The 19,383-nt window shown below is 49.3% G+C and overlaps 3 protein-coding genes across 11 annotated transcripts in view; all 3 read left to right on the top strand.

Annotated features, from left to right (window-relative positions):
• The window catches only part of LOC119466316 (uncharacterized PE-PGRS family protein PE_PGRS20-like), a 1,297,174-nt gene that overhangs the window by 1,266,092 nt on the left and 11,699 nt on the right, over window positions 1–19,383 (top strand). For 2 of the 8 annotated variants that reach the window (XM_049656753.1, XM_049656752.1), the window contains exon 2: window positions 15,567–15,714. The exons of 4 other annotated variants lie outside the window; for them this stretch is intronic. In XM_049656753.1, the coding sequence (XP_049512710.1) occupies window positions 15,642–15,714 (73 nt within the window). In that variant the 5' untranslated portion in view covers window positions 15,567–15,641. Of the gene's footprint in view, window positions 1–15,342; window positions 15,715–19,383 lie in introns of all 8 variants that reach the window. 2 more of the 8 variants (XM_049656754.1, XM_037726825.2) reach the window with 2 other exon arrangements.
• Window positions 1–19,383, top strand: part of LOC119466324 (uncharacterized) — a 683,885-nt gene that overhangs the window by 396,355 nt on the left and 268,147 nt on the right. The window lies entirely within an intron of this gene.
• The window catches only part of LOC119466322 (PE-PGRS family protein PE_PGRS26-like), a 471,155-nt gene that overhangs the window by 319,983 nt on the left and 131,789 nt on the right, over window positions 1–19,383 (top strand). The gene's annotated exons all lie outside the window — the stretch shown is intronic.

Consider the following 19,383-nt stretch of genomic DNA (forward strand, 5'->3'; position numbering starts at 1 on the left):
GCAAAATGACAGAGAAAAGTCTTGCAATACATGTAATTGCATACCAGTCGACCAGCAGTAAAGGCCATCAGAAAAGACAATTTTCGAGCCCAAATACAGTTTCGATTTCTTTCCTAATGTTAAAGGAGTTCGGCAATGTTGAATAATATCAAATAAAGCATGCTCATTATTAAGTAAATTAGGAATATGCCACTGTAATATCCGATTGCCGTAGTTCTGTTTTTCTCCTTAATAAAGTTCCTAGCTCTTAAGGTGTTATTAGTTGTGGTATTGTTGTATTTAGAACGAAAAGTCTCTTATGGTTACTTATGAATTGTAAAAATGCCTTTTCGGGTAACTTTTGTTTCTATAGACTGCGTACGTTCAAAATACTGTCTCGATGAAAGTACTCAGAGTTCTGTTCATACATTGATAGGTTGTGAATAATACGCGCACACTTTTTCTTCATTCGGAAAAGTTTCCATATTAGCTTTAGAAGTGACACCCCAGATAAGTAGAGAGTAGTGGAGTCTAGAATGAATATTGGAAAAGTACAGCTGCACGCTTAAGTTCTAAAGGTAATTGTGCTATGCTACGTTTAATATAACTTACGTGATGCATCAACCATAGATTTTCATGGAACAGTACACCCAAGAACTTGAATTGCGAGACCCTGTCAAGTGGTTGCGATCGAAATCTTCGAAAAGATGCAAACCTAACTAGCTTGTTGGTACGACCATCAACATTGTACTTTTTTAGCGTTTAGGTTTAGGTGATTAGCCGATAACCACACTGAAAGAAAATTTAACCATTTATAAATAAGTGGAATTAGAATAGCGATGTTATCAGAGGAGAAGAAAAACATTTGTATCACCAGCATATAACACAATATCGGTTGTTTCTCGTATTGCCACGGTATCATTGATAAAAAGCGGAAAAATGGTAGGACCTAAAATAGAACCCCACGGTATGCCGAACCTCATCATAATCATCATCATCATCATCAGCCTATTTTATGTCCACTGCAGGACGAACGCCTCTCCCTGCAATCTCCAATTACCCCTGTCTTGCGCTAGCGTATTCCAACTTGCGCATGCAAATTTCCTAACTTCATCATCCCATCTGGTTTTCTGCCAACCTCGACTGCGCTTACCTTCTCTTGGTATCGATTCTGCAACCCTAATTGTCCACCGGTTATCCATCCTGCCCATTACATTTCTTCCGCCTAATGTCAACTAGAATATCGACTATCCCCGTTTGTTCTCTGATCCACACCGCTCTCTTCCTGTCTCTTAACGTTAGTCCTAAGATTTTTCGTTCCATCGCTCTTTGTGCAGTCCTTAACTTGTTCTCGAGCTTCTTTGTTAACCTCCAAGTTTCTGCCCCATATGTTAGCACCGGTAGAATGCAATGATTGTACACTTTTCTTTTCAACGACAGTGGTAAGCTCCCACTCAGGATTTGGCAATGCCTGCCGTATGCACTCCAACCCAATTTTATTCTTCTGTAAATTTCTTTCTCGTGATCAGGGTCCCCTGTGACTAATTGACTTAGATAAAGGTACTTCTTTTGCAGACTCTAGAGGCTGACTGGCGATCCTGAGTTCTTGTTCCCTTGCCAGGCTATTGAACAATATTTCTGTCTTCTGCATATTAATCTTCAACCCCACTCTTACACTTTATCGGTTAAAGTCCTCAATCATTTGCTGTAATTCGTCTCCATTGTTGCTGAATAGGACAATGTCAGCTGGAAATCGGAGGTTGCTGAGATATTCGCCGTTGATCCTCACTCCTAAGCTTTCCCAGTCTAAAGGCTTGAATACTTCTTCTAGGCATGCAGTGAATAGCATTGGAGAGATTGCGTCTCCTTGCCTCACCTATTTCTTGATAGGTAACTTTCTACTTTTCTTGTGGAGAACCAAGGTAGCTGTGGAATCCTTGTAAATGTTTGCTAAGATATTCGCGTATGCCTCCTGTACTCCTTGATTACGCAATGCCTCTATGACTGCTGGTATGTCTACTGAATCAAATGCCTTTTCATAATTTATGAAAGCCATATAGAGAGGTTGATTGTACTCCGCAGATTTCTCGATTTCCTGGTTAATGATGATGATTGATCATCAATCATCATCATCAATGCCGAACCTAATATTTCCTAAATCTTTTTTATGGTGGCAATTCTGATTGTATGCTAGTATGTTGGTAAGCCATCATTATGCCATTGTCATCGTACACTCGTCGTCATCCCATTGTCCTCCACCCATTGGACCATCATCGTCATTATTGCATCGGCGTCGTTATGCATTCGGGGTCATGGACCAACAAGCTGGTGAACAAAATTTACAGGGCTGCTTATGTTATCCCTAAGATGATTTGAAGGCTAAAGCCCTAGTGCCGATGCATTAAAAACGGACTCATGACCACACCCCCCGAATAATTCCCTTTGTCTACTTCGCTTAGTCTGCCTCTTAGTTCGCTTACTCATCCACTTAATTCGCTTACTCATCCTCTTAATTCGCTTAGGCATCCCCCGTAATTCGCTGAGCATACTTCGCTTAGTCATCCCCTTAATTCCGAAGGTCGAGGGTCGGACTGCCACCCAAGGTCCTGGGTTCAAGCGCCTTAATTAACTCTATCATGATTACAGGTGTCTCAATTAACTTCGCCTTAATTACCGCCGAAGCTCGGTGCGTTCGACTCTCACCAAAGGTCGACGGTTCGTATCGTTTTCAGTACATTTCGTGTCGCCGACGACTTTTCGCTCAAGGTCGACTGACTAATGAGACATATTTTCATGAGCCTCTAGAAGTGGTCTTCAGGGTTTAATAAACCTTAGAGCAACTGGCTCTTGGAAAACGCAACCGTCGGGACTGGCTCTAGCAGGGAAGGGCACGCGGTCTTCATTGTTCTCTTGGGCTCGACTTTGCCTACAGGTGGAAATATCCCCCATTCCGAACAGAAGCATCCCGTCGATGCGAAAAATAAAAGTAGACGTAAGAAGAAAAGAAGAAGGCCAGCAAGGCGAAAGTATAACAAAACAAAAACATTAACGTCACGCCGGCACAGTCAATGAACGTTGAAGAAAACTCAGGAAGATAAATGAAAAGCAGAAACAAAGAAGGGTATGGGAGAGAAAAAAAAACGAAAAGAAAGAAAGCTACGGATGCGCAATGTACGGCTTCATGCGCACAACATAAACTATGTCTGAGCTCGGTTGTCTTTGTGTCCTACTCCGTGTCTGTGATGTTGTGTCGGGAACATCGTAGTTAACGTCACTGACGCGGCGGAGCACTTTATACGCACCGAAATACCGGCTCAGTAGCTTTTCACAGAGGCCACGACGGCGAACGGGGGTCCACACCCAAACTTGGTCCTCAGGGTTGTAGGACACGTCCTTGTGGCGGATGTTGTCACGATCGTGCGTCTGCCTGCTGCTGCTGGCCGATATGTAACCGCGCGAGCTGCCGAGCTTCCTCGGCACGCTCTACAAATTCCTCGGCATCAGTTGTCAACAGGTCAGCGTCTTGACACGGCAGCGTAGCGTCCAGCATCGTCTGGACTTCGGGACCATAGAGAAGGCGGAAAGGGCATGAAGCGCGTCGTCTCTTGCACGACGCTGTTATACGCGAAGGTCACGTCAGGCAAGATCCGATCCCATGTTTTGTGTTGGACGTCGATGTACATTGCGAGCATGTCTGTGACCGTCTTATTCAGTCGCTAGGTAAGTCCGTTGGTACGCGGATGATACGCGGTCGTCTTGCGATGCCTGGTGTTGCATAATTCAAAATCTTCGTCCATAAGCTGCGCTGTGAATGCTGTCCCTCTGTCTGTTATTACAGTAGAAGGAGCACCGTGACGCAAGACGATGTAGCGCATGAAGAATTGCGCTACCTTTGAGGCCGTGGCTCGTCGGATCGCCTGCGTCTCAGCATAGCGTGTTAAATAATCAGTCGTGACGATCACCCATTTGTTGCCGTCGGTAGACAGAGGAAATTGTCCGAGAATGTCCATGCCGACTTGGTCGAAAGGCGTGTGAGGTGCTTCAATTGGCTGAAGTAAGCCAGCCGGTTTAACGGATGGTGTCTTGCAGCGCTAGCATTCACACAGCCGTTAACGTACTGTTTAACGCTTGCCGAAAGCCCGGGCCAATAGTACACTTCGCTTACTCTAGCGAGTGTTCGTGAAAAGTCTAAATGACCAGATGTCGGTTCGTCATGGCAAGCGAAGAGGATGTCGTCGCGCATGTCCCTTGGAACCACCAGGAGGTAAGGACGTCAGCGAGCGGGACAGATGGCGTGGTATGGTTGTGTCGCGGCCCTCTAAATGATCGATGATTGGTGGAACCTCAGCGTCGTCAAGCTGGCGTCTGCTCAAGTCCGACGAACTAATGGCACCCAGGAAGCCGTCATCATCCTCTGTTTCCTGACTGGCAGGGTCAATGGGTGCGCGAGACCGCGTATCAGCGTCTTCATGCTTACGGCCAGACTTATAAACGATGGTGATGTCAAATTCGTGTAGCCGCAAGCTCCACCGTGCCAGTCGTCCTGAAGGGTCGCGCATGCTTACCAACCAACAGAGGGCATAGTGGTTCGTCACTACTTTGAAGGGACGACCATAAAGATAGGGGCGAAACTTGGTGATCGTCCACACGACCGCGAGGACACTCTTTCTCCGTAGTCGAATAATTCGCCTCGGCAGGGGGCAGGGAGTGGCTGGCATACGCTATAACTTTTTCCACTCCATCTTGAAGCTGGACGAGCACTGCGCCATGGCCAATGCTACTGGCGTCGTATGCACCTCAGGTATCAGCATCATCGTCAAAATGTGCAAGAACGGGTGCTGACTGCAGGCGCTGTCGTAATTCAGCAAACGCCGCCTGTTGCTCATTATGCCACACAAATGGCGTATCGTCCCTTATAAGGCGAGTCCGGGGTTCCGCTATCTTCGAAAAGCCTTTAATAAACCGGCGGTCGTAGGCGCACGAACCCAAGAAGCGCCGGACAGCCTTTTTATCGGCAGGCGCTGGAAACGTGGCCACAGCGCCACGCTTGTCTGGATCGGGTCGGACCCCTTTGGCGCTTACTACATGCCGGAGGAACTTGAGCTCTTCATAACCAAAGTGGCACTTGTCGGGCTTAAGTGAGAGGTCTGCCGATCGGATGACTTCTAGCACACTCCGTAGGCGGTGCAGATGCTGCTCGAACGTTTCAGAGAAGATGACCACATCATCTAGGTACACAATACAGGCCTGCCACTTCAGTCCAGTAAGGACAGTGTCCATCATTCGCTGGAAAGTAGCCGCGGCTGAACACAAGCCAAAAGGAAGCACTCGAAATTCATTGAGAGCATCTGGAGTCACAAAGGCTGTTTTCTCGCGGTCGCGTTCGTCTACTTCGATTTGCCAGTACCCGGCTTTTTAAATCAAGAGAAGAAAAATAGTAGGCACGCCGTAGCCTATCTAACGAGTCGTCGATACTCGGCAGCGGGTACACGTCCTTTTTAGTCACGTTGTCGAGCTTGCGGTAGTCGACACAGAAACGTAGCGTTCCGTCTTTTTTTTTTCACAAGAACGACCGGAGACGACCACGGTCTGATGGAAGGTTCGATCACGCCATCGTCAAGCATCTCCCGGACTTGCGTACGTATGGCTTCGCGTTCTTTTGCCGACACACGGTGAGGCTGCTGGTGTATCGGGCATGCATCTTCGTACGTAATGATCCTGTGTTTAGTGACGGAAGTCTTGCGTACCTTGAAAGAATGTGCGAAGCAGGTCCTGAATTCAAGCAAGAGCTTGCACAGTGCTGTCTTGCTGTCAGTGGACAGTTCATAATTGATGTCGAGATGGCCCAGAGACGTGTCTGCTGTCTCCACTACTTCTGATGTGAAACAGTTGTTAACGTTTGCTACTGCGTCTGTAAACGCTAATGAAGTGCCGCGAAACAGATGTCGGTGCTCGTAGCTAAAGGTGGTGACGAGCAATTGCGAATGACCAGCACGAATCTGTATAACACTTCGAGCCACACAAACACCTTGCTTCAGTAGGTGTTCCAGGTTACTTTCGGCCACCGCTTCGCCATCGCGTGAGCCACAGCATGTGACGTCGACGAGGACACTGGCTCGTGGAGGAAGCGCTACGCTGTCTGCAGAAACACGAAGTACGTCGTCGCGCCGTTGGCCGTTTTGCACGTCGATTGCTCGTTTGGCAGAGAAAGTGATACGACGCTCTTGCAGATCGATAATAGCGCCGTACTCCTACAGGAATTCAACCCCAAGAATAACGTCGCGGGAGCATTCACGTAATACAAGGCAGCTCGCTACGAATGTAGATCCTTGAATCTCGACTCTACTCGTGCAGGCGACCCAGTGGAATAACGACGTGGCCGCCAGCCGTCCGAATCTGAGAGTCATGCCAGGGCGTGATTACTTTCTTCAGCTGCGTTGCTATTTTCCCGCTTAGTATCGAGTAGTCTGCGCCGGTGTCCACTAAAGCACGAACGGCGTAAGCGTCACTGGTATATCGAGCGAAAGCCGGTCGTCCCGTTCGGCTGCAGGTGATGTCGGATCGGTATGTTTCCGTAACTGCGTCCGTCAGAGGTCTTCAGCGCTTCGACCGTCAGCGACCTCGCCCCCAAAGATCGCCTCAGTTAGTTTGCCCGGCGGGGACTGGGCGACCGCTCGGGAGAATACCGCTGGGACGGAGGTGAAAATCGTCTCGGGGACGGCGATCGCGACTACCGCCCGGCAGGCGGTGGCAAGTGCTGCTGAGAGAGGTAGTTCTGAATGTCCCGGGATCACTGGCCGTATCGGGGCGGCGGCGAGTATGCGGAAAAGCCGCGAATCCCAAGGCGCGGTATGGGCACTGGTGGTACAAGTGGTCAGCTTCACCGCAGTGTAAGCACAGAGGCCGATGATCGGGTGTGCGCCAAACATCCGACTTCCGAGGGGGCGGGCGTCTGTCGTCGCCGTAGTGAACTGCTTGCTCCGAACGATGGGCAAATGGAGCGGCATGAACAACGGGCGGAGGCGTGTACTCAGCGTCGTAGTACGGTATCGGCTGCGCCGACTAAACTGACACCGTAGGAGGAGCACGAACGAACAGCGGCGGAGAAGAAGCAGGGCGCTTCAGGGCTTCCGCGCAGGTCGCACGGGGGTATTCAGGAGGTACTGCCGCAGCGTTATCAGGAGGCAAGGTGTCACGGAGCGCCTGGTGCAGTTGGTCCTTGATAATGCTTGCTATGCAGCTTACCGTAGGGTGCGGTGTTACGGCGGCCTTTTGCAACTCTTCACGCGTTACAGAGCGGATGAGTTCTCGCAGACAGTCACCGTTGCTTCCTATGGCCGTGAAAATGTCAGAAGCAGACATGCTGTTCGCTTGCCGCTCATACAGGTTCGAGCGATGCATAAGCATCTTTTCCATGGTCATGGCCTCGGACAAGAACTCCGCGACCATCTTCGGAGGGCTCCGTACGAGGCCAGCGAAGAGCTGCTCCTTGACCCCGTGCATCAGATGACGTAACTTCTCCTCCGTCGTTCTTGGATCCGCTTGTCTGAAGAGGCGCGTCATGTCTTCGACGTACGTGGTCAGAGTTTCGTTTGGCAACTGGACGCGCGCCTGAATCGCTCGTTCCGCTCGTTCGTGGCGATAAGCACTGGTGTAGGTCTCCAAAAGCTGACGACAAAACTCGCGCCACGATGACAGTTGCTCCTCGCGGTTCTGAAACCACTTACGCTCCCCATCCTCCACGTAGAAGCAGACGTGTCTTAGTTTTTCCGTGTCGTTCCATTCGTTCACGGAGGCCACGCGTTTGAAGTCGACCATCCAGTCTTCGACGTCTTCGAACACGGTGCCATGAAACGTCTTCGGGACCCGTGGGCTCTCAAGTGTGTAACGATTCGACATCGTGCTTCCCGTACCGGTTGGGGTGGTTAGAAGGGAAGCGCTGGTCATACCGGTTGATGTGGTGGGAACCGTAGCGTTGACGACTTCTGGGGACAGTCCCCGGATCCTGCGGCTGGCCCGATGCACGGGAGTGTCGACAGGCACTGGATTCGTAGCGCGGATCCTTGGAGGGGTCTGCAACATCCGTGAGGACGTGTACCCAGCACCTCCACCAGTTTGTCACGAGCCTCTAGAAGTGGTCTTGAGGGTTTGATAAACCGTAGAGCAGCTGTCCCTTGGAAAACGCAATCGTCGGGGCTGATGATGATGATGATCCTTTATCATGGCTCGCAACCACTGAGGGCGATAGGCCAAGAGTCGGGCGGCAGTAGGTAGCTAAAAAAATTCTTTTTGACAATGAGATGGACAAAATAATAGACGGCAAAAACAAAGAAAATTTTGTATTACTACAGTAGTGTGCCAACGACCAGTCAGACTAACTGAAGGGTGACAAATGAGTTTATTATCAAGGTCAGAAAAAATACAATGTTACTTACGAATTTGGAGAAACAAATTTCAGTGAAGTGAATACTGATCTGATAGGTAGAATAAAGTTACAATTATTAACAGGGTAATCGCTCGAGCAGGGAAGGGCGCACGGTCTTTGTTCTCTTGGGTTCGACCCACTCTTGCCCTCGACCCACTAACAACAGGTGGCAATATAACGCTTTCAATTTAATAATCGGTCTCGGTATATCGGCGAGTTTGATCGCACACGCTGTTTAGAAAACCAAAACCAGAACTAGGGCAGCCTGATCTGCTGCAGCTAAACGCCTTCGCGGAGCTACAAGCGCAGTACGCGGCCTGTAGTCCACAAGATGACGTCACAGGTTAGAGGGCGCCACTGAGACTTGCCGAATGAAACTGCCCGTGTGTACATCATCCCACGTTGCCTTCCGTCTTCCCATGAGCGCACGTTTTCGTTCTTGATGCACTAACAGAATTCGAAATGGTACTAGCTCAACCCTCTGTCTTGAAACAGTGGTACTGGGTATGTGGCCGAAACTAAATTGACAAGAATAAATTGAAGAAACCAGCCTGATGCATCGATTCTAGGAAGCGGGCATGTTCCCGTAACTGTTTTGAAGCTGAACTGCGTCTTGAATTTGAACAGAATGCAAAGAACAGGAAATGAAGCAGAGCAGCTCCTGCAAGGTAAATAATGCATAGACACGCAATATTTATATGTATTGACAGACCAAAACGCAAATAGTGCAAGTGTTTCCGTGCATCTGCGATCGCAAGAATCCGCTTGATTGCGAAACGGACGATGCGCTATTTTCTCAGCGGTCTAATCAACACTGCAAACTTGCATTGGTGTGAAGCAGCTCCATCGAACCGAGCTGCGTTCGACAAAGAATGGTGCCGCAGATTGTGCGTACTCAAGCGAATTACGGCGAAAGCAGCTGGGGTGTTTGAAGCACCTTGTTACAACTACAGCCGCAAATTTCTCACGCGGCTACTCTATTGCAAAGCAAGCTCCTAAATTTTCAGCAGTAGATGCACGCTATCCGTTTATTATTCACGCGTCTTTTCGTCTGTTCTTCACAATTACTCTGTGTGTAGCATAGTATGAGATTAGGATCTTGAAAGACGCTAAATTAGTGCTTACGTTTTTACGTAATACACGAATAATAAGAAACTATCCCTAGTCCTCGCGTAATACGGGAAACGACAGACCGCCAGGGATTTGCAATTTACTATTGCATGACATATTTATGAGGAATTAAAGACAGATCAACTCCATGGACCTAACGAGAAGACGATGATCAAAGAACGTAGCCGGCTATTGGGAGAGCTTTCACACTTTTAATATTTTACACGAACAACAGCTTGAGCAGTAGCGGTGAAACCGGTTCTGCACGCCTCAGTGAGCGACAGTTTATAAACAAAGTCAATTAAAAGAAGCGCGTAGAATCAGTTGCCAAGAGTGGTGAAGGAAAGAGCTGGTACTCCTACCCCCCGCACGACATCCTGCCGGATTTTCCCCTCCAAAACCACTCTTTCACCCGCGCAATACAGTTCACGATCACCACATGCCACCAAGTACGTCACTTAGTCCGACGAGTGGTCAAGCGGCGCGGCCGCCTCGACGTATGCAGCGCCAATCAACTTGTAACAGCCTTTGCCTTGAACAAATTCCTTTATTCTCTATCCTACTGCACAGTTACGCAGACACAAATGCATCGCATTCAACCGGCTTTAAACACTCTCCATAAAGCTGCCCTGAATCTTCCGACACACGAATCCACAGCCAAACTATACGCAACAGGCCTATTTCTTCCCTTCCACAGTGATCGACCACTTGGCCGCGTATTCGGCTCTGCGCAGGTACATTGGTTACTGCAGCGGGCTGTCATCCGGCCTATTGACTTCCCGCTCTACACCCCTCAACGACCCCTTCCCAGCAACCTCCACTGTGCCCCTTTTCACTCTAATATGACCAGAGATATTCATGAGGGACGACGACAAGGGCGCGCTCACTTCCACGACCCTTTCCCAGCGAACACTCTCACGTGCTACGTTGAGGCAGCGTATTACCAAACTCATGGCTCCACTGCTTATGTCACAATCCCCTTGACATTCCCATCCCTTTCACCGCTGGCCCCTTCTCACTTCCTAATTCTTCTCTATCCCCTGAATTGGCCGCGATCGTTCACAGGACGCCCGAACTAACCCTTCTCGCTCCCTCTCTTCGGTTCGCATTTGCTCGGACTCCATGGCGGCAATCTGGTCTCTTCGCGAAAACAGACTTCCCGATAATCTTCATGACGACCTTTATGACTCTTTCTCCCTTCTCTCCCCTTCTTTGGTCACTGTGGTGTGGGTGCCAGGATATGTGGTGATTATCGCCAATCAGGTCGCTCATGAGCTAGCCCGCGAGATTAATAGCCGGGCGTCGATGATCTCCTGGCCTTACCCACCCATAGCGGACGAGGCACACTTTTATGAGAAAACTTCATTCATTGCAGACTTCTTCATTCATTGGAAACTCTTCCGCCACCACACCCTTGTCTCTGCACTGTTCAAGTACGCATCCTCAGGGCCGTCCAGCTCAACACTTTGATCACTACAGCCCGCCGCCATCGTTAGCGCTCAGAGCCTTCATGTCTCAACTGCCCCTCTGCGTACGCGAATGTGGAGCACACCCCTTTCTCTTGCCCCGCAACCCTACAATCTCCTCACTACCGCTCACTTACCCACTGGCGGGTGTGATTGGCGTCGGCGGCCTTCGCCGACCAGCTGGCCATATTCTTCTTGGTGGAGGAATATTTATAAGTCTTAGTCTGTCCCGGAATACAGTCTTTTCTCTCTCTCTCTCTCTCTCTGAAGGAAAGATTCACGTCGCGAACACAGTAACTGTCTCGTTGCACAAGGCTGAAACGTGTATTCCGCCCATATATGAACGCCGTTGTCATTACCCGCGACACATTGGCCTCGCGTTCGACCGCTTGTTGCCATAGTCAATAAACAATTGGGTACTGGCGTTGCCCTGAACTTTCAGGGAAAAAGACTTCACTCAACCGCCGAATGAAAAAAAAATGGCGAGGACACGTGATTCAAACACGTTCGCAAGTTTCAACCTTTTCCGTCGACCGGCTCTTGTCAAAGAAGCGAAAAACGAAGGAAACGCAACAGGCCACCTTTCCTCGTGACTTGGCGCGTATAGGGGCGATCACGTCGCATTCACACTCGTAGCGGAAAAGAAGGCGATTGTTGGAGGGTTTTACGGATTCCGCATACAAAATGCCGCCTCGCCTCCTCACAGGTCACCGCCAGCAGTGAGCGGGCAGGACGGGTTCATACTCTCGCTATTTGAAAGACGAAAGAAATTCGGTGGCGAGACGTAGCAATTAGGAGGCTCGTGAGAAGAATGTAAGAACTCGGATAGGCCTAATTAGGGACCATTACTGCTCTTCGCGGACTCTACCGCGGTGGCTCTGGCTATACGTGACGCTGAAAATAGAGCACGTTCTACTTTAATACTAGCCGACTCGCAGTCGGCATGTCGCCTTTTCATGACAGGCACCCTGCCCAAACTCGCAATGAAAATCCTAGGAAGAAATCTCACGGAACACCACGCTATTACGTGGTGTCCGGCGCACGCCGGAGTGACGGGTAACGAGAGGGCGGACCGCCTCGCTCGAGAATATAGCATCCGAGCGACGGAACGCACTCTCGTAGAATCTCCGATCACAATAAAAGATATCTTGGAGGCACAGAGACGAGGAAGGCAACGGTATAGCTTTCCAGACCCATCCTTGGACTCAGCGAAAACGCGGGACTGGCGCCGACTACAAACCCGTACATACCCACACCTACTCCTACTACACCACAAACACCCCACCCGGTACCCCAACACTTGCCCTTGGTGCGGGGGGCGGCCATCTCTTGACCATATCACATGGTCGTGCCAGAATCGGCCACAAGAAATCCAATCACCCCTTTTGGGGCAAAACTCCAAAAGTAAGCAGTGGGAGGTGTGGCTAGCCAGCACGGTGCGGCAGGACCAACTGGCCCTTCTCGACCAAGCCCGGCGTGCCGCTATCGCCAGTGGGGCCCTGGACTGAGGGACCCACCCACTGGACCTGGATTTAATTTTTTTCTTAAATAAAAGTTATACTACTACTACTTCTCCTGCATCTAGATCGCCTTTCAGCCCTGTGAGAAACTGCCGGAGTAACGTGGTGGTAGTATCTTACGCTGTGAAGCGTCGCCATGTTACTCGAACAAGCACGAACAATCTCACAATCTTGTCAGATATGCGCGATTCGTGCTGCGAAATACCACTGCATCTTCGTGTCATGGTCTAGATGCTTGAACACGTTAGCTTGGCGCCTCAAGCTTCCACGGGTCCTCTCTAATTTCTGATTATGTAAATTTCTAAACACGGCCGAGTTTTACTGGACGCAGGCCGGCCTGATACCTACGGCTCTTACATTTTTTGAATTCGTTAACCCTACTTTTTGGTAATAGTGGGATGAATTTCGCGTATATGCCGATATACGCACAGTCTTGGAGTTGTCACAACTTCTATCCTCAATGTTGCCCAGGAATGAAGAGAGAAAATCGCACGTTTGCCAAGGTATTTAGAAGGAATCTGCCCGTATTAGGCGCTAACAATTTTGCACTATTTATTTAGGCAACATCGGCTTCGAAACCAGACGTTCTGCATGAGAACTTACACTGTCAAGAAGCACGTAGAATATGTTTTTATTAAATGTGCTCTGATACGTAAAAGCATGACCGCATACATCGTTTTTCTGAAGTCTGTCGATTTCTCAAATTTTGTGGACACTGACATATTAAAATTTCTGCACAAAGAAAAATTCCATTTTTGTTCTGTGTTATACCATGGTATACATGGACAACGCGTCGTGCAGTGGTGGTGGTTTGTCTGCCGAGGATTGCCTCCCGCACTGCTTGCTATCGTGCCAACTGATCGTGGTGCGTTTTGAGCGTTGGCCGTGAGGTGGTGCGCCGTCGATGTTTTCCATCGTTGACGAACAAGAAGCGTGACGTCGTTCAAACCAACGTTGCTAGACTAGCTTCAGTTGAGAAATTTGGTGGCATTTCGCGGAACCCCCCACCCACCCGCGCCTTCATGGCGCTGCTGTTGCACCCAGCTTCACTACCTCACTAGCCGGCTACGCGAACTGGCCGGATGAAACACGCGGTGCAGCGTTGGTGTATTCTGCGGTTGGTTGTTGACGGCTGATTTCAGGAAGCATGTCATGCGCGAAGTTGCAGCTTTCACCGCGTTTGTTAAGGATATTAGCAGACGATGCCGACGTGCTGCGTTCCTGACTGCAACAAGGGGCTATCGAACGATGTTGACAGTTCGGCGCGCCACTTCTTGTGTGCTCCCAGCAATGCGACACTTCGCTCGGCGTTCAACAGAGCGATCCTTCGTTCCGACCGGGAACTCTCTGCGAAATCCATGGTATGTGATTTACACTTTATTGAGCTGGTCATCTTAATATGTTTGTGCATATTATCAATGGACAGACGGTTGAGGTGCCACGAGACAAGTGGACACTTGCAGAGGGTGCGGTGCCGAAAGTGTTCCCGAACCTTCCCTCGTATCTGTTGAAACAACCGGGGGAAAAAACGCGAACGAAGAGAGATGTTTGGTGACCTGTTTCTGGGCCATCTTAGAAGAGCTGTCAGAGAATACGCCGAGTACGTGTTGTATGCCCCTTGCGCTTTCAGGAACTGAGTGCACGCATCATTAAATTTTTATCAGCGGGGCTGTTTAAGCTTTTTGCTTCCCCGGGTAGTGTTAGCAAAAACTCGCCTAGCGATGACGCCACTACGCACAGCTGTGCCTCGCATCACCTTGCGATAGCCAAACAATAGCTAATTAATTATCGATCAATAAACAATAAATTCCGGATAATGCTGGGCATGACTTGGTAGTGCTTATTCTCGCCTAAATACTTGGTCAATACCTTGTGATATGCAATCAATAGCTAATAAATAATCGATAATCCATCAATAAATTCCAAAAAAGCATAATCCGTAAGGCCAGGACCAGCTAGGTGCCGATGAGCTCCGCTGTTTTCTTAACCTTGTGCCACTTGTGCGAGCTACGCTAATTTTTATTTAGTCACGCGCATGCATACACACGTACCTTGAAAAAACCTTGCGTAAAAATGCATTCTTAAGCAAGGTTCCTGGAGCAGCGGCGGGGATCCAGTCTAAAGGAAGCGAGGAAACGTGCCAAGCTGCTGTAGGTGGAGTTGGTTTCCACGTAGGCCCAAATCATTTTCCTTTATTATGTCCCTTCTGACAGTTTATGTCTTAGCTATGTATAGGGGCACACAGTTGTTTTTTTACTCCATTTTCTTTATTAAAGCATTCATTGCTTTACAAGAAAGTTGTGCTGTTATTTTTGTGGATAACAAATTTGGTCTCGCTAGCTGGCGTATAACTGCTCCAGACCAAAGTGTTAAGCAAGTAAAAGCAGCGAGAAAACGTGCCGAGCTGCTGTAAGGGAAAAGGAAACTGCGTGAAAGGTTTAGGCGGCAAGAAAAACAAACGACACTTATAAACGCAGCTTCTGCGCTTCGTCGTATCCATTTCTTCCTATCGTGCAGTTTACCCTTCTTTCAGTATGAACCAACTAGCCCGATCTATCTTATTGTTGTAGATGGATGCCGCTTTCGCATGGTATCACTAGAACACCAGCGAGCGTGAAACACGCGCAAGCTGCCCGTCCGCACGAGCTCAAGGCTGCGGCGAGGCGCCAGCAGTGGAGAGCGATGGAACGGCTCCGCCATCTGGCGGCTGCCGAAGGAGCCGCAACAGCGGCGGTAAGCGCACGGGCGGAGAGGTATACAACTGAAGCTAGTTTAGTAACCTTGGTTCAAACGTTCTAGAAGCACGTTCATTGTGTTTTCGCGCGTGCCGTGGCGGCGGGAGGTGACGTGGTGGTTGACGCTACTACCCCCACGCTTCCGGCGTAATATTCTGTGCTCATTATATCCTCAGTTGGTCGTCGTGTGCCGTGCGCGTTTGTGTCGAGTCTGCGACAAGCTTACGGCGACTACGGCGTGACGTATTACTACTACGACAGAGGAACGTGAGGATTCTCGCTTTGCTTGGCGTGGGATTTCGGATTCTCTGCGCGACATCACCGTTCCTACCTGCCACGCCTCGCCGGAGGTGTTATTTTCTCCCTGCGTTGAGCGTTTGGCTGCTCGACTGAGAGGATTCCTGACATGGCACGTGACGGCAGCTTCTGTGGGCTTCTGGCTTTGGCGGCGATGGTGATCGTCCTCGCCTGTCTTGTCAGTAAGTGTTTATTTGTTGGACCGTCCTGTTTCGGCTGCGTTGTTTTAGCGAACATCCGAGACCCGTCTCACAGCGCGAACACGACAGCTCGATAAAAAAAACAGGTGTGGCTTGCCGCGTGCATCGAAAACGGTGTCATCCGCCGCGGCGCACTAGCCGGGGAATTAAAAAACGCATAAAAAATCCGGGCATCGGCATAGAAAATTCGTCAGGAACGCGCTCGGAACGCCGTCGCGCGTAGAATCTGACGTGTCCCAACCCCGTCAGCAAGCGGGGACATAAGACCAACCCGCATAGGCAATATCGTGAGTCAAAACACCTCGCCTGATTTAACCTTCACCAGGAACATAGACTATGCCATCTTGGACAATACGGAACTTAATGTTGGGAGTTACGTCCCCTACGTACTTATCTTTGAGCTTAGTGAGGAGGGCCTGTTTTGTTCCCAGGAAATTCTCCACCAAGTTCTTGACGGCTGTGGTTCGTGGCCGTTTTAGTTTTTCCTGGCGCCATTATGCTGCGCAGTATTGCCAATGTCTTGGAGGTGTGTCGCGTTTCGCGAAGTGAACCGCAAAAACTCGCCCAACTCGCTGCCTCTAACTGCTGTGCGTAAGCGTTTGCCTGCTCGGGTATTTCCGCTATTCTATGGCGCAGTTTGCAATTACGTCGCTGTTTTTTTCCATCGCTCGGTTAGCCCCCTTAATGCAGCAGATGGCTGTAAACTACCGGCGTTTCCGCTAGCGCTATCCGCTTAGATGTTGCCTTAACAGCTATTTATACGTCTGCTTCGGCGCAGCCTTTGCCAACGCGGAAAAGACGCTCCTCTCCAGCTGGCGCAACCCCACTGCAGAATTTTATTTACGTTTCGGCGGTATTCGAAATAAAGGTGTCGGGCTGGTAGCCATCTTTTTAGGGAGCCTACATGCAACGCTGTTTTTGCCTGTAGGCATGTTCCATGTAGGTTCCCTACGTCGTTTGACTCCCCGATTTCCCGACCTCTACAGAACAGATCGGGGCCTGCTAGCTGACAGACAGACAATGAACTTTTATTGAGGTCCTCAGGGACTAGCCGGCGGAGACCCGCTAGGGCCCCCTGCTAGCTTTTTTTTTTTTTTTTGCGGGGTCGATCGTCGAGAAGCACGCGGTGTCGATCGTCTGGTCATCCTTGTTCGTTAAGAAAGCCGACACCGCGGTTTGCAGTCGTATGCCGAAGTTGGCCAGCGCGCGCTGCCGACTACGAACTTGTCGGGGTGCGGGGAAGGGCCTTTCTTTTTCGTTTTATTGCGATAGCATTTCTATGGACACTCCAAAGCGGATTTCTGCCGTCGGCGTCGTTATCGCCGTCGCCGTGAGGTTCCGTATGACGTCAACGGCAATGAAATCGTCGCCGCGATCCGGACGCTGTATGTGCGAGTGAAAGGGCGCGAGGGACGCGCGCTTTCCCGGGGAGCCAACGCACGTCGGAGAGCAAACGCGCGTTCTGCGCCGTGCTCCCTGAAGGGCTGCAGAATTAAGCGTATCTTTCCTCCTTTACAATCACCATATATAGAGAGCAAACGCGACATCTTCCGTCCCGCGAAAGGCCGTGGGGGGACGGGAGGGAGGATGCTTACGACCCTGATCACGAGAAAGAAATTTACAGAAGAATAAAATTGGGTTGGAGTGCATACGGCAGGCAATGCCAAATCCTGACTAGGTACTTACCACTGTCGTTGAAAAGAAAAGTGTACAATCATTGCATTCTACCGGTGCTAACATATAGGGCAGGAACTTGGATATTAACAAAAAAACTCGAGAACAAGTTAAGGACCGCACAAAGAGCGATGGAACGAAATATCTTAGGACTAACGTTAAGAGACAGGAAGAGAGCGGTGTGGATCAGAGAACAAACGGGGATAGCCGATATTCTAGTTGACATTAAGCGGAAGAAATGGAGCTGGGCAGGCCATGTAATGCGTAGGATAACCGGTGGACCATTATGGCTACAGAATGGATACCAAGAGAAGGGAAGCGCAGTCGAGGTCGGCAGAAAGCCAGATGGGATGACAAATTAGGAAATTTGCAGGCGTACGCAAGTAGGAATACGCTAGCGCAAGACGGGTAATTGGAGATCACAGGTAGAGGCCTTCGTCCTGCAGTGGACATAAAATATAGGCATATGATGATGATGATACCAGGCTTAATTCCTCGCTAACATGAAGGTTCCTTGTGCAGGGCGTGAATGACGTGAACACGGATCGATCGGGCAGCACTCAAACCCCACTCAAGCTACGCTCGCGCGCACAATTTGTTTCGTCCGGTCTAACCGTTCATCCAAGCATAAAAAAAAAAGCGTTAGCCCACGTGCCACCCCTCGATCAGAAGAAAATAGTGACTGCACTGGAAAATGTTGTATTTCATGATTATCGCTGCTTCCATTCACACTCAGAAAACCGTTCAAGCATCGTTGCGCGAATTCAGTGTGGCTGCTACGTAAATTAAGAAATGAAACGGCGCAAACTTGCCATATCAGCTATGCATATCAGCTACGTAAAAACTCTTTAAAATGGGAATTTATTAGGCGGGACGAAGGCAGGCGTCTTAACTTGGATTACAGCATCACTAATACAGTTTACTGATGAAAACCTGAGCAAATGCCTTTTTTATTCCAACTCCACTTAACATAGACCGTGTATATTACTAAATTGTCTCTCGTCCTTTGAGGACATAGTGGCTCTCGCAAGATGTAAAAAAGGGGGTGGCTTTCTTTTTTCCTAAATTGCATTCAGAATGTGCAAATGTAAGCGTGTTTGGCAATGCATGCTATAGCCTGTCCACAAATACACTTACACCGACGACACAATAGTCCCATAGACCTTTCATTTTTTTTTTGCAAAGGAAATTTGTTATTTCAGAATAAAGGATAAGTATAGCAGGCCTAATACCTCGCTAAAATTAAGGTTCCTTGTGCACGGCGTGAATGACGTGAACACGGATTGTTCGGGCAGCACCGATGGCACAATACAAAAAATTGTGCGTGAAGCAGCTCCATAATTTAAATAGGGGATAACCATCCCAGAAGCTTACGCTCTCATACACTCTAGCTATAAAAAATGTTGAATAAAAACATGTAAGCGTGTAATATACACTGCACGCACATTGTAATAAAATTCAGTAGCCAGGACGGAACAAATTTGAAAATCGGACACACATCTGCAGAGAAAAAAACAGTATTATACAGGGTGCACAAAGTTCTAAAAATATGCAAATGTCACGTAACTGGATGGACAGAACCATGGTAATGTTGCTGCCGTGTCTTGGAGATATTGGAGAAATGGTTGCGGGGAACAGCGTTAGGAAGAACATGGCTGCCGGAATGAGCGCCGCCCAATGAGATTCGTCGGCGGTGCTTCAAAGCTTGTCGCTACTTAAAGAAAGCAAAAATATCTAGGGACTTTAGCGCAGACATCGTCGGTAGGCATTAGAGTTCGGTCTGCTCTCAGATTTGCACTGCGCCACTGCTGTAGACGTCCGCTTTCGGACGACGGTTTGAGTAAAGGCACATGCTCCGCACAAGTCCGGTATCCAGAAGTGCAGTTCGGAACGAAGTACTTTCTAGCCATTTTAAACACTCCTCTGAAGGCCGCTGCCACCTTTGTAGAGAGTCCGTGGCGACAATACCCAAGCACA

This window comes from Dermacentor silvarum, chromosome 10, assembly GCF_013339745.2.
Source record: "Dermacentor silvarum isolate Dsil-2018 chromosome 10, BIME_Dsil_1.4, whole genome shotgun sequence".
Classification (NCBI taxonomy): domain Eukaryota; kingdom Metazoa; phylum Arthropoda; class Arachnida; order Ixodida; family Ixodidae; genus Dermacentor; species Dermacentor silvarum.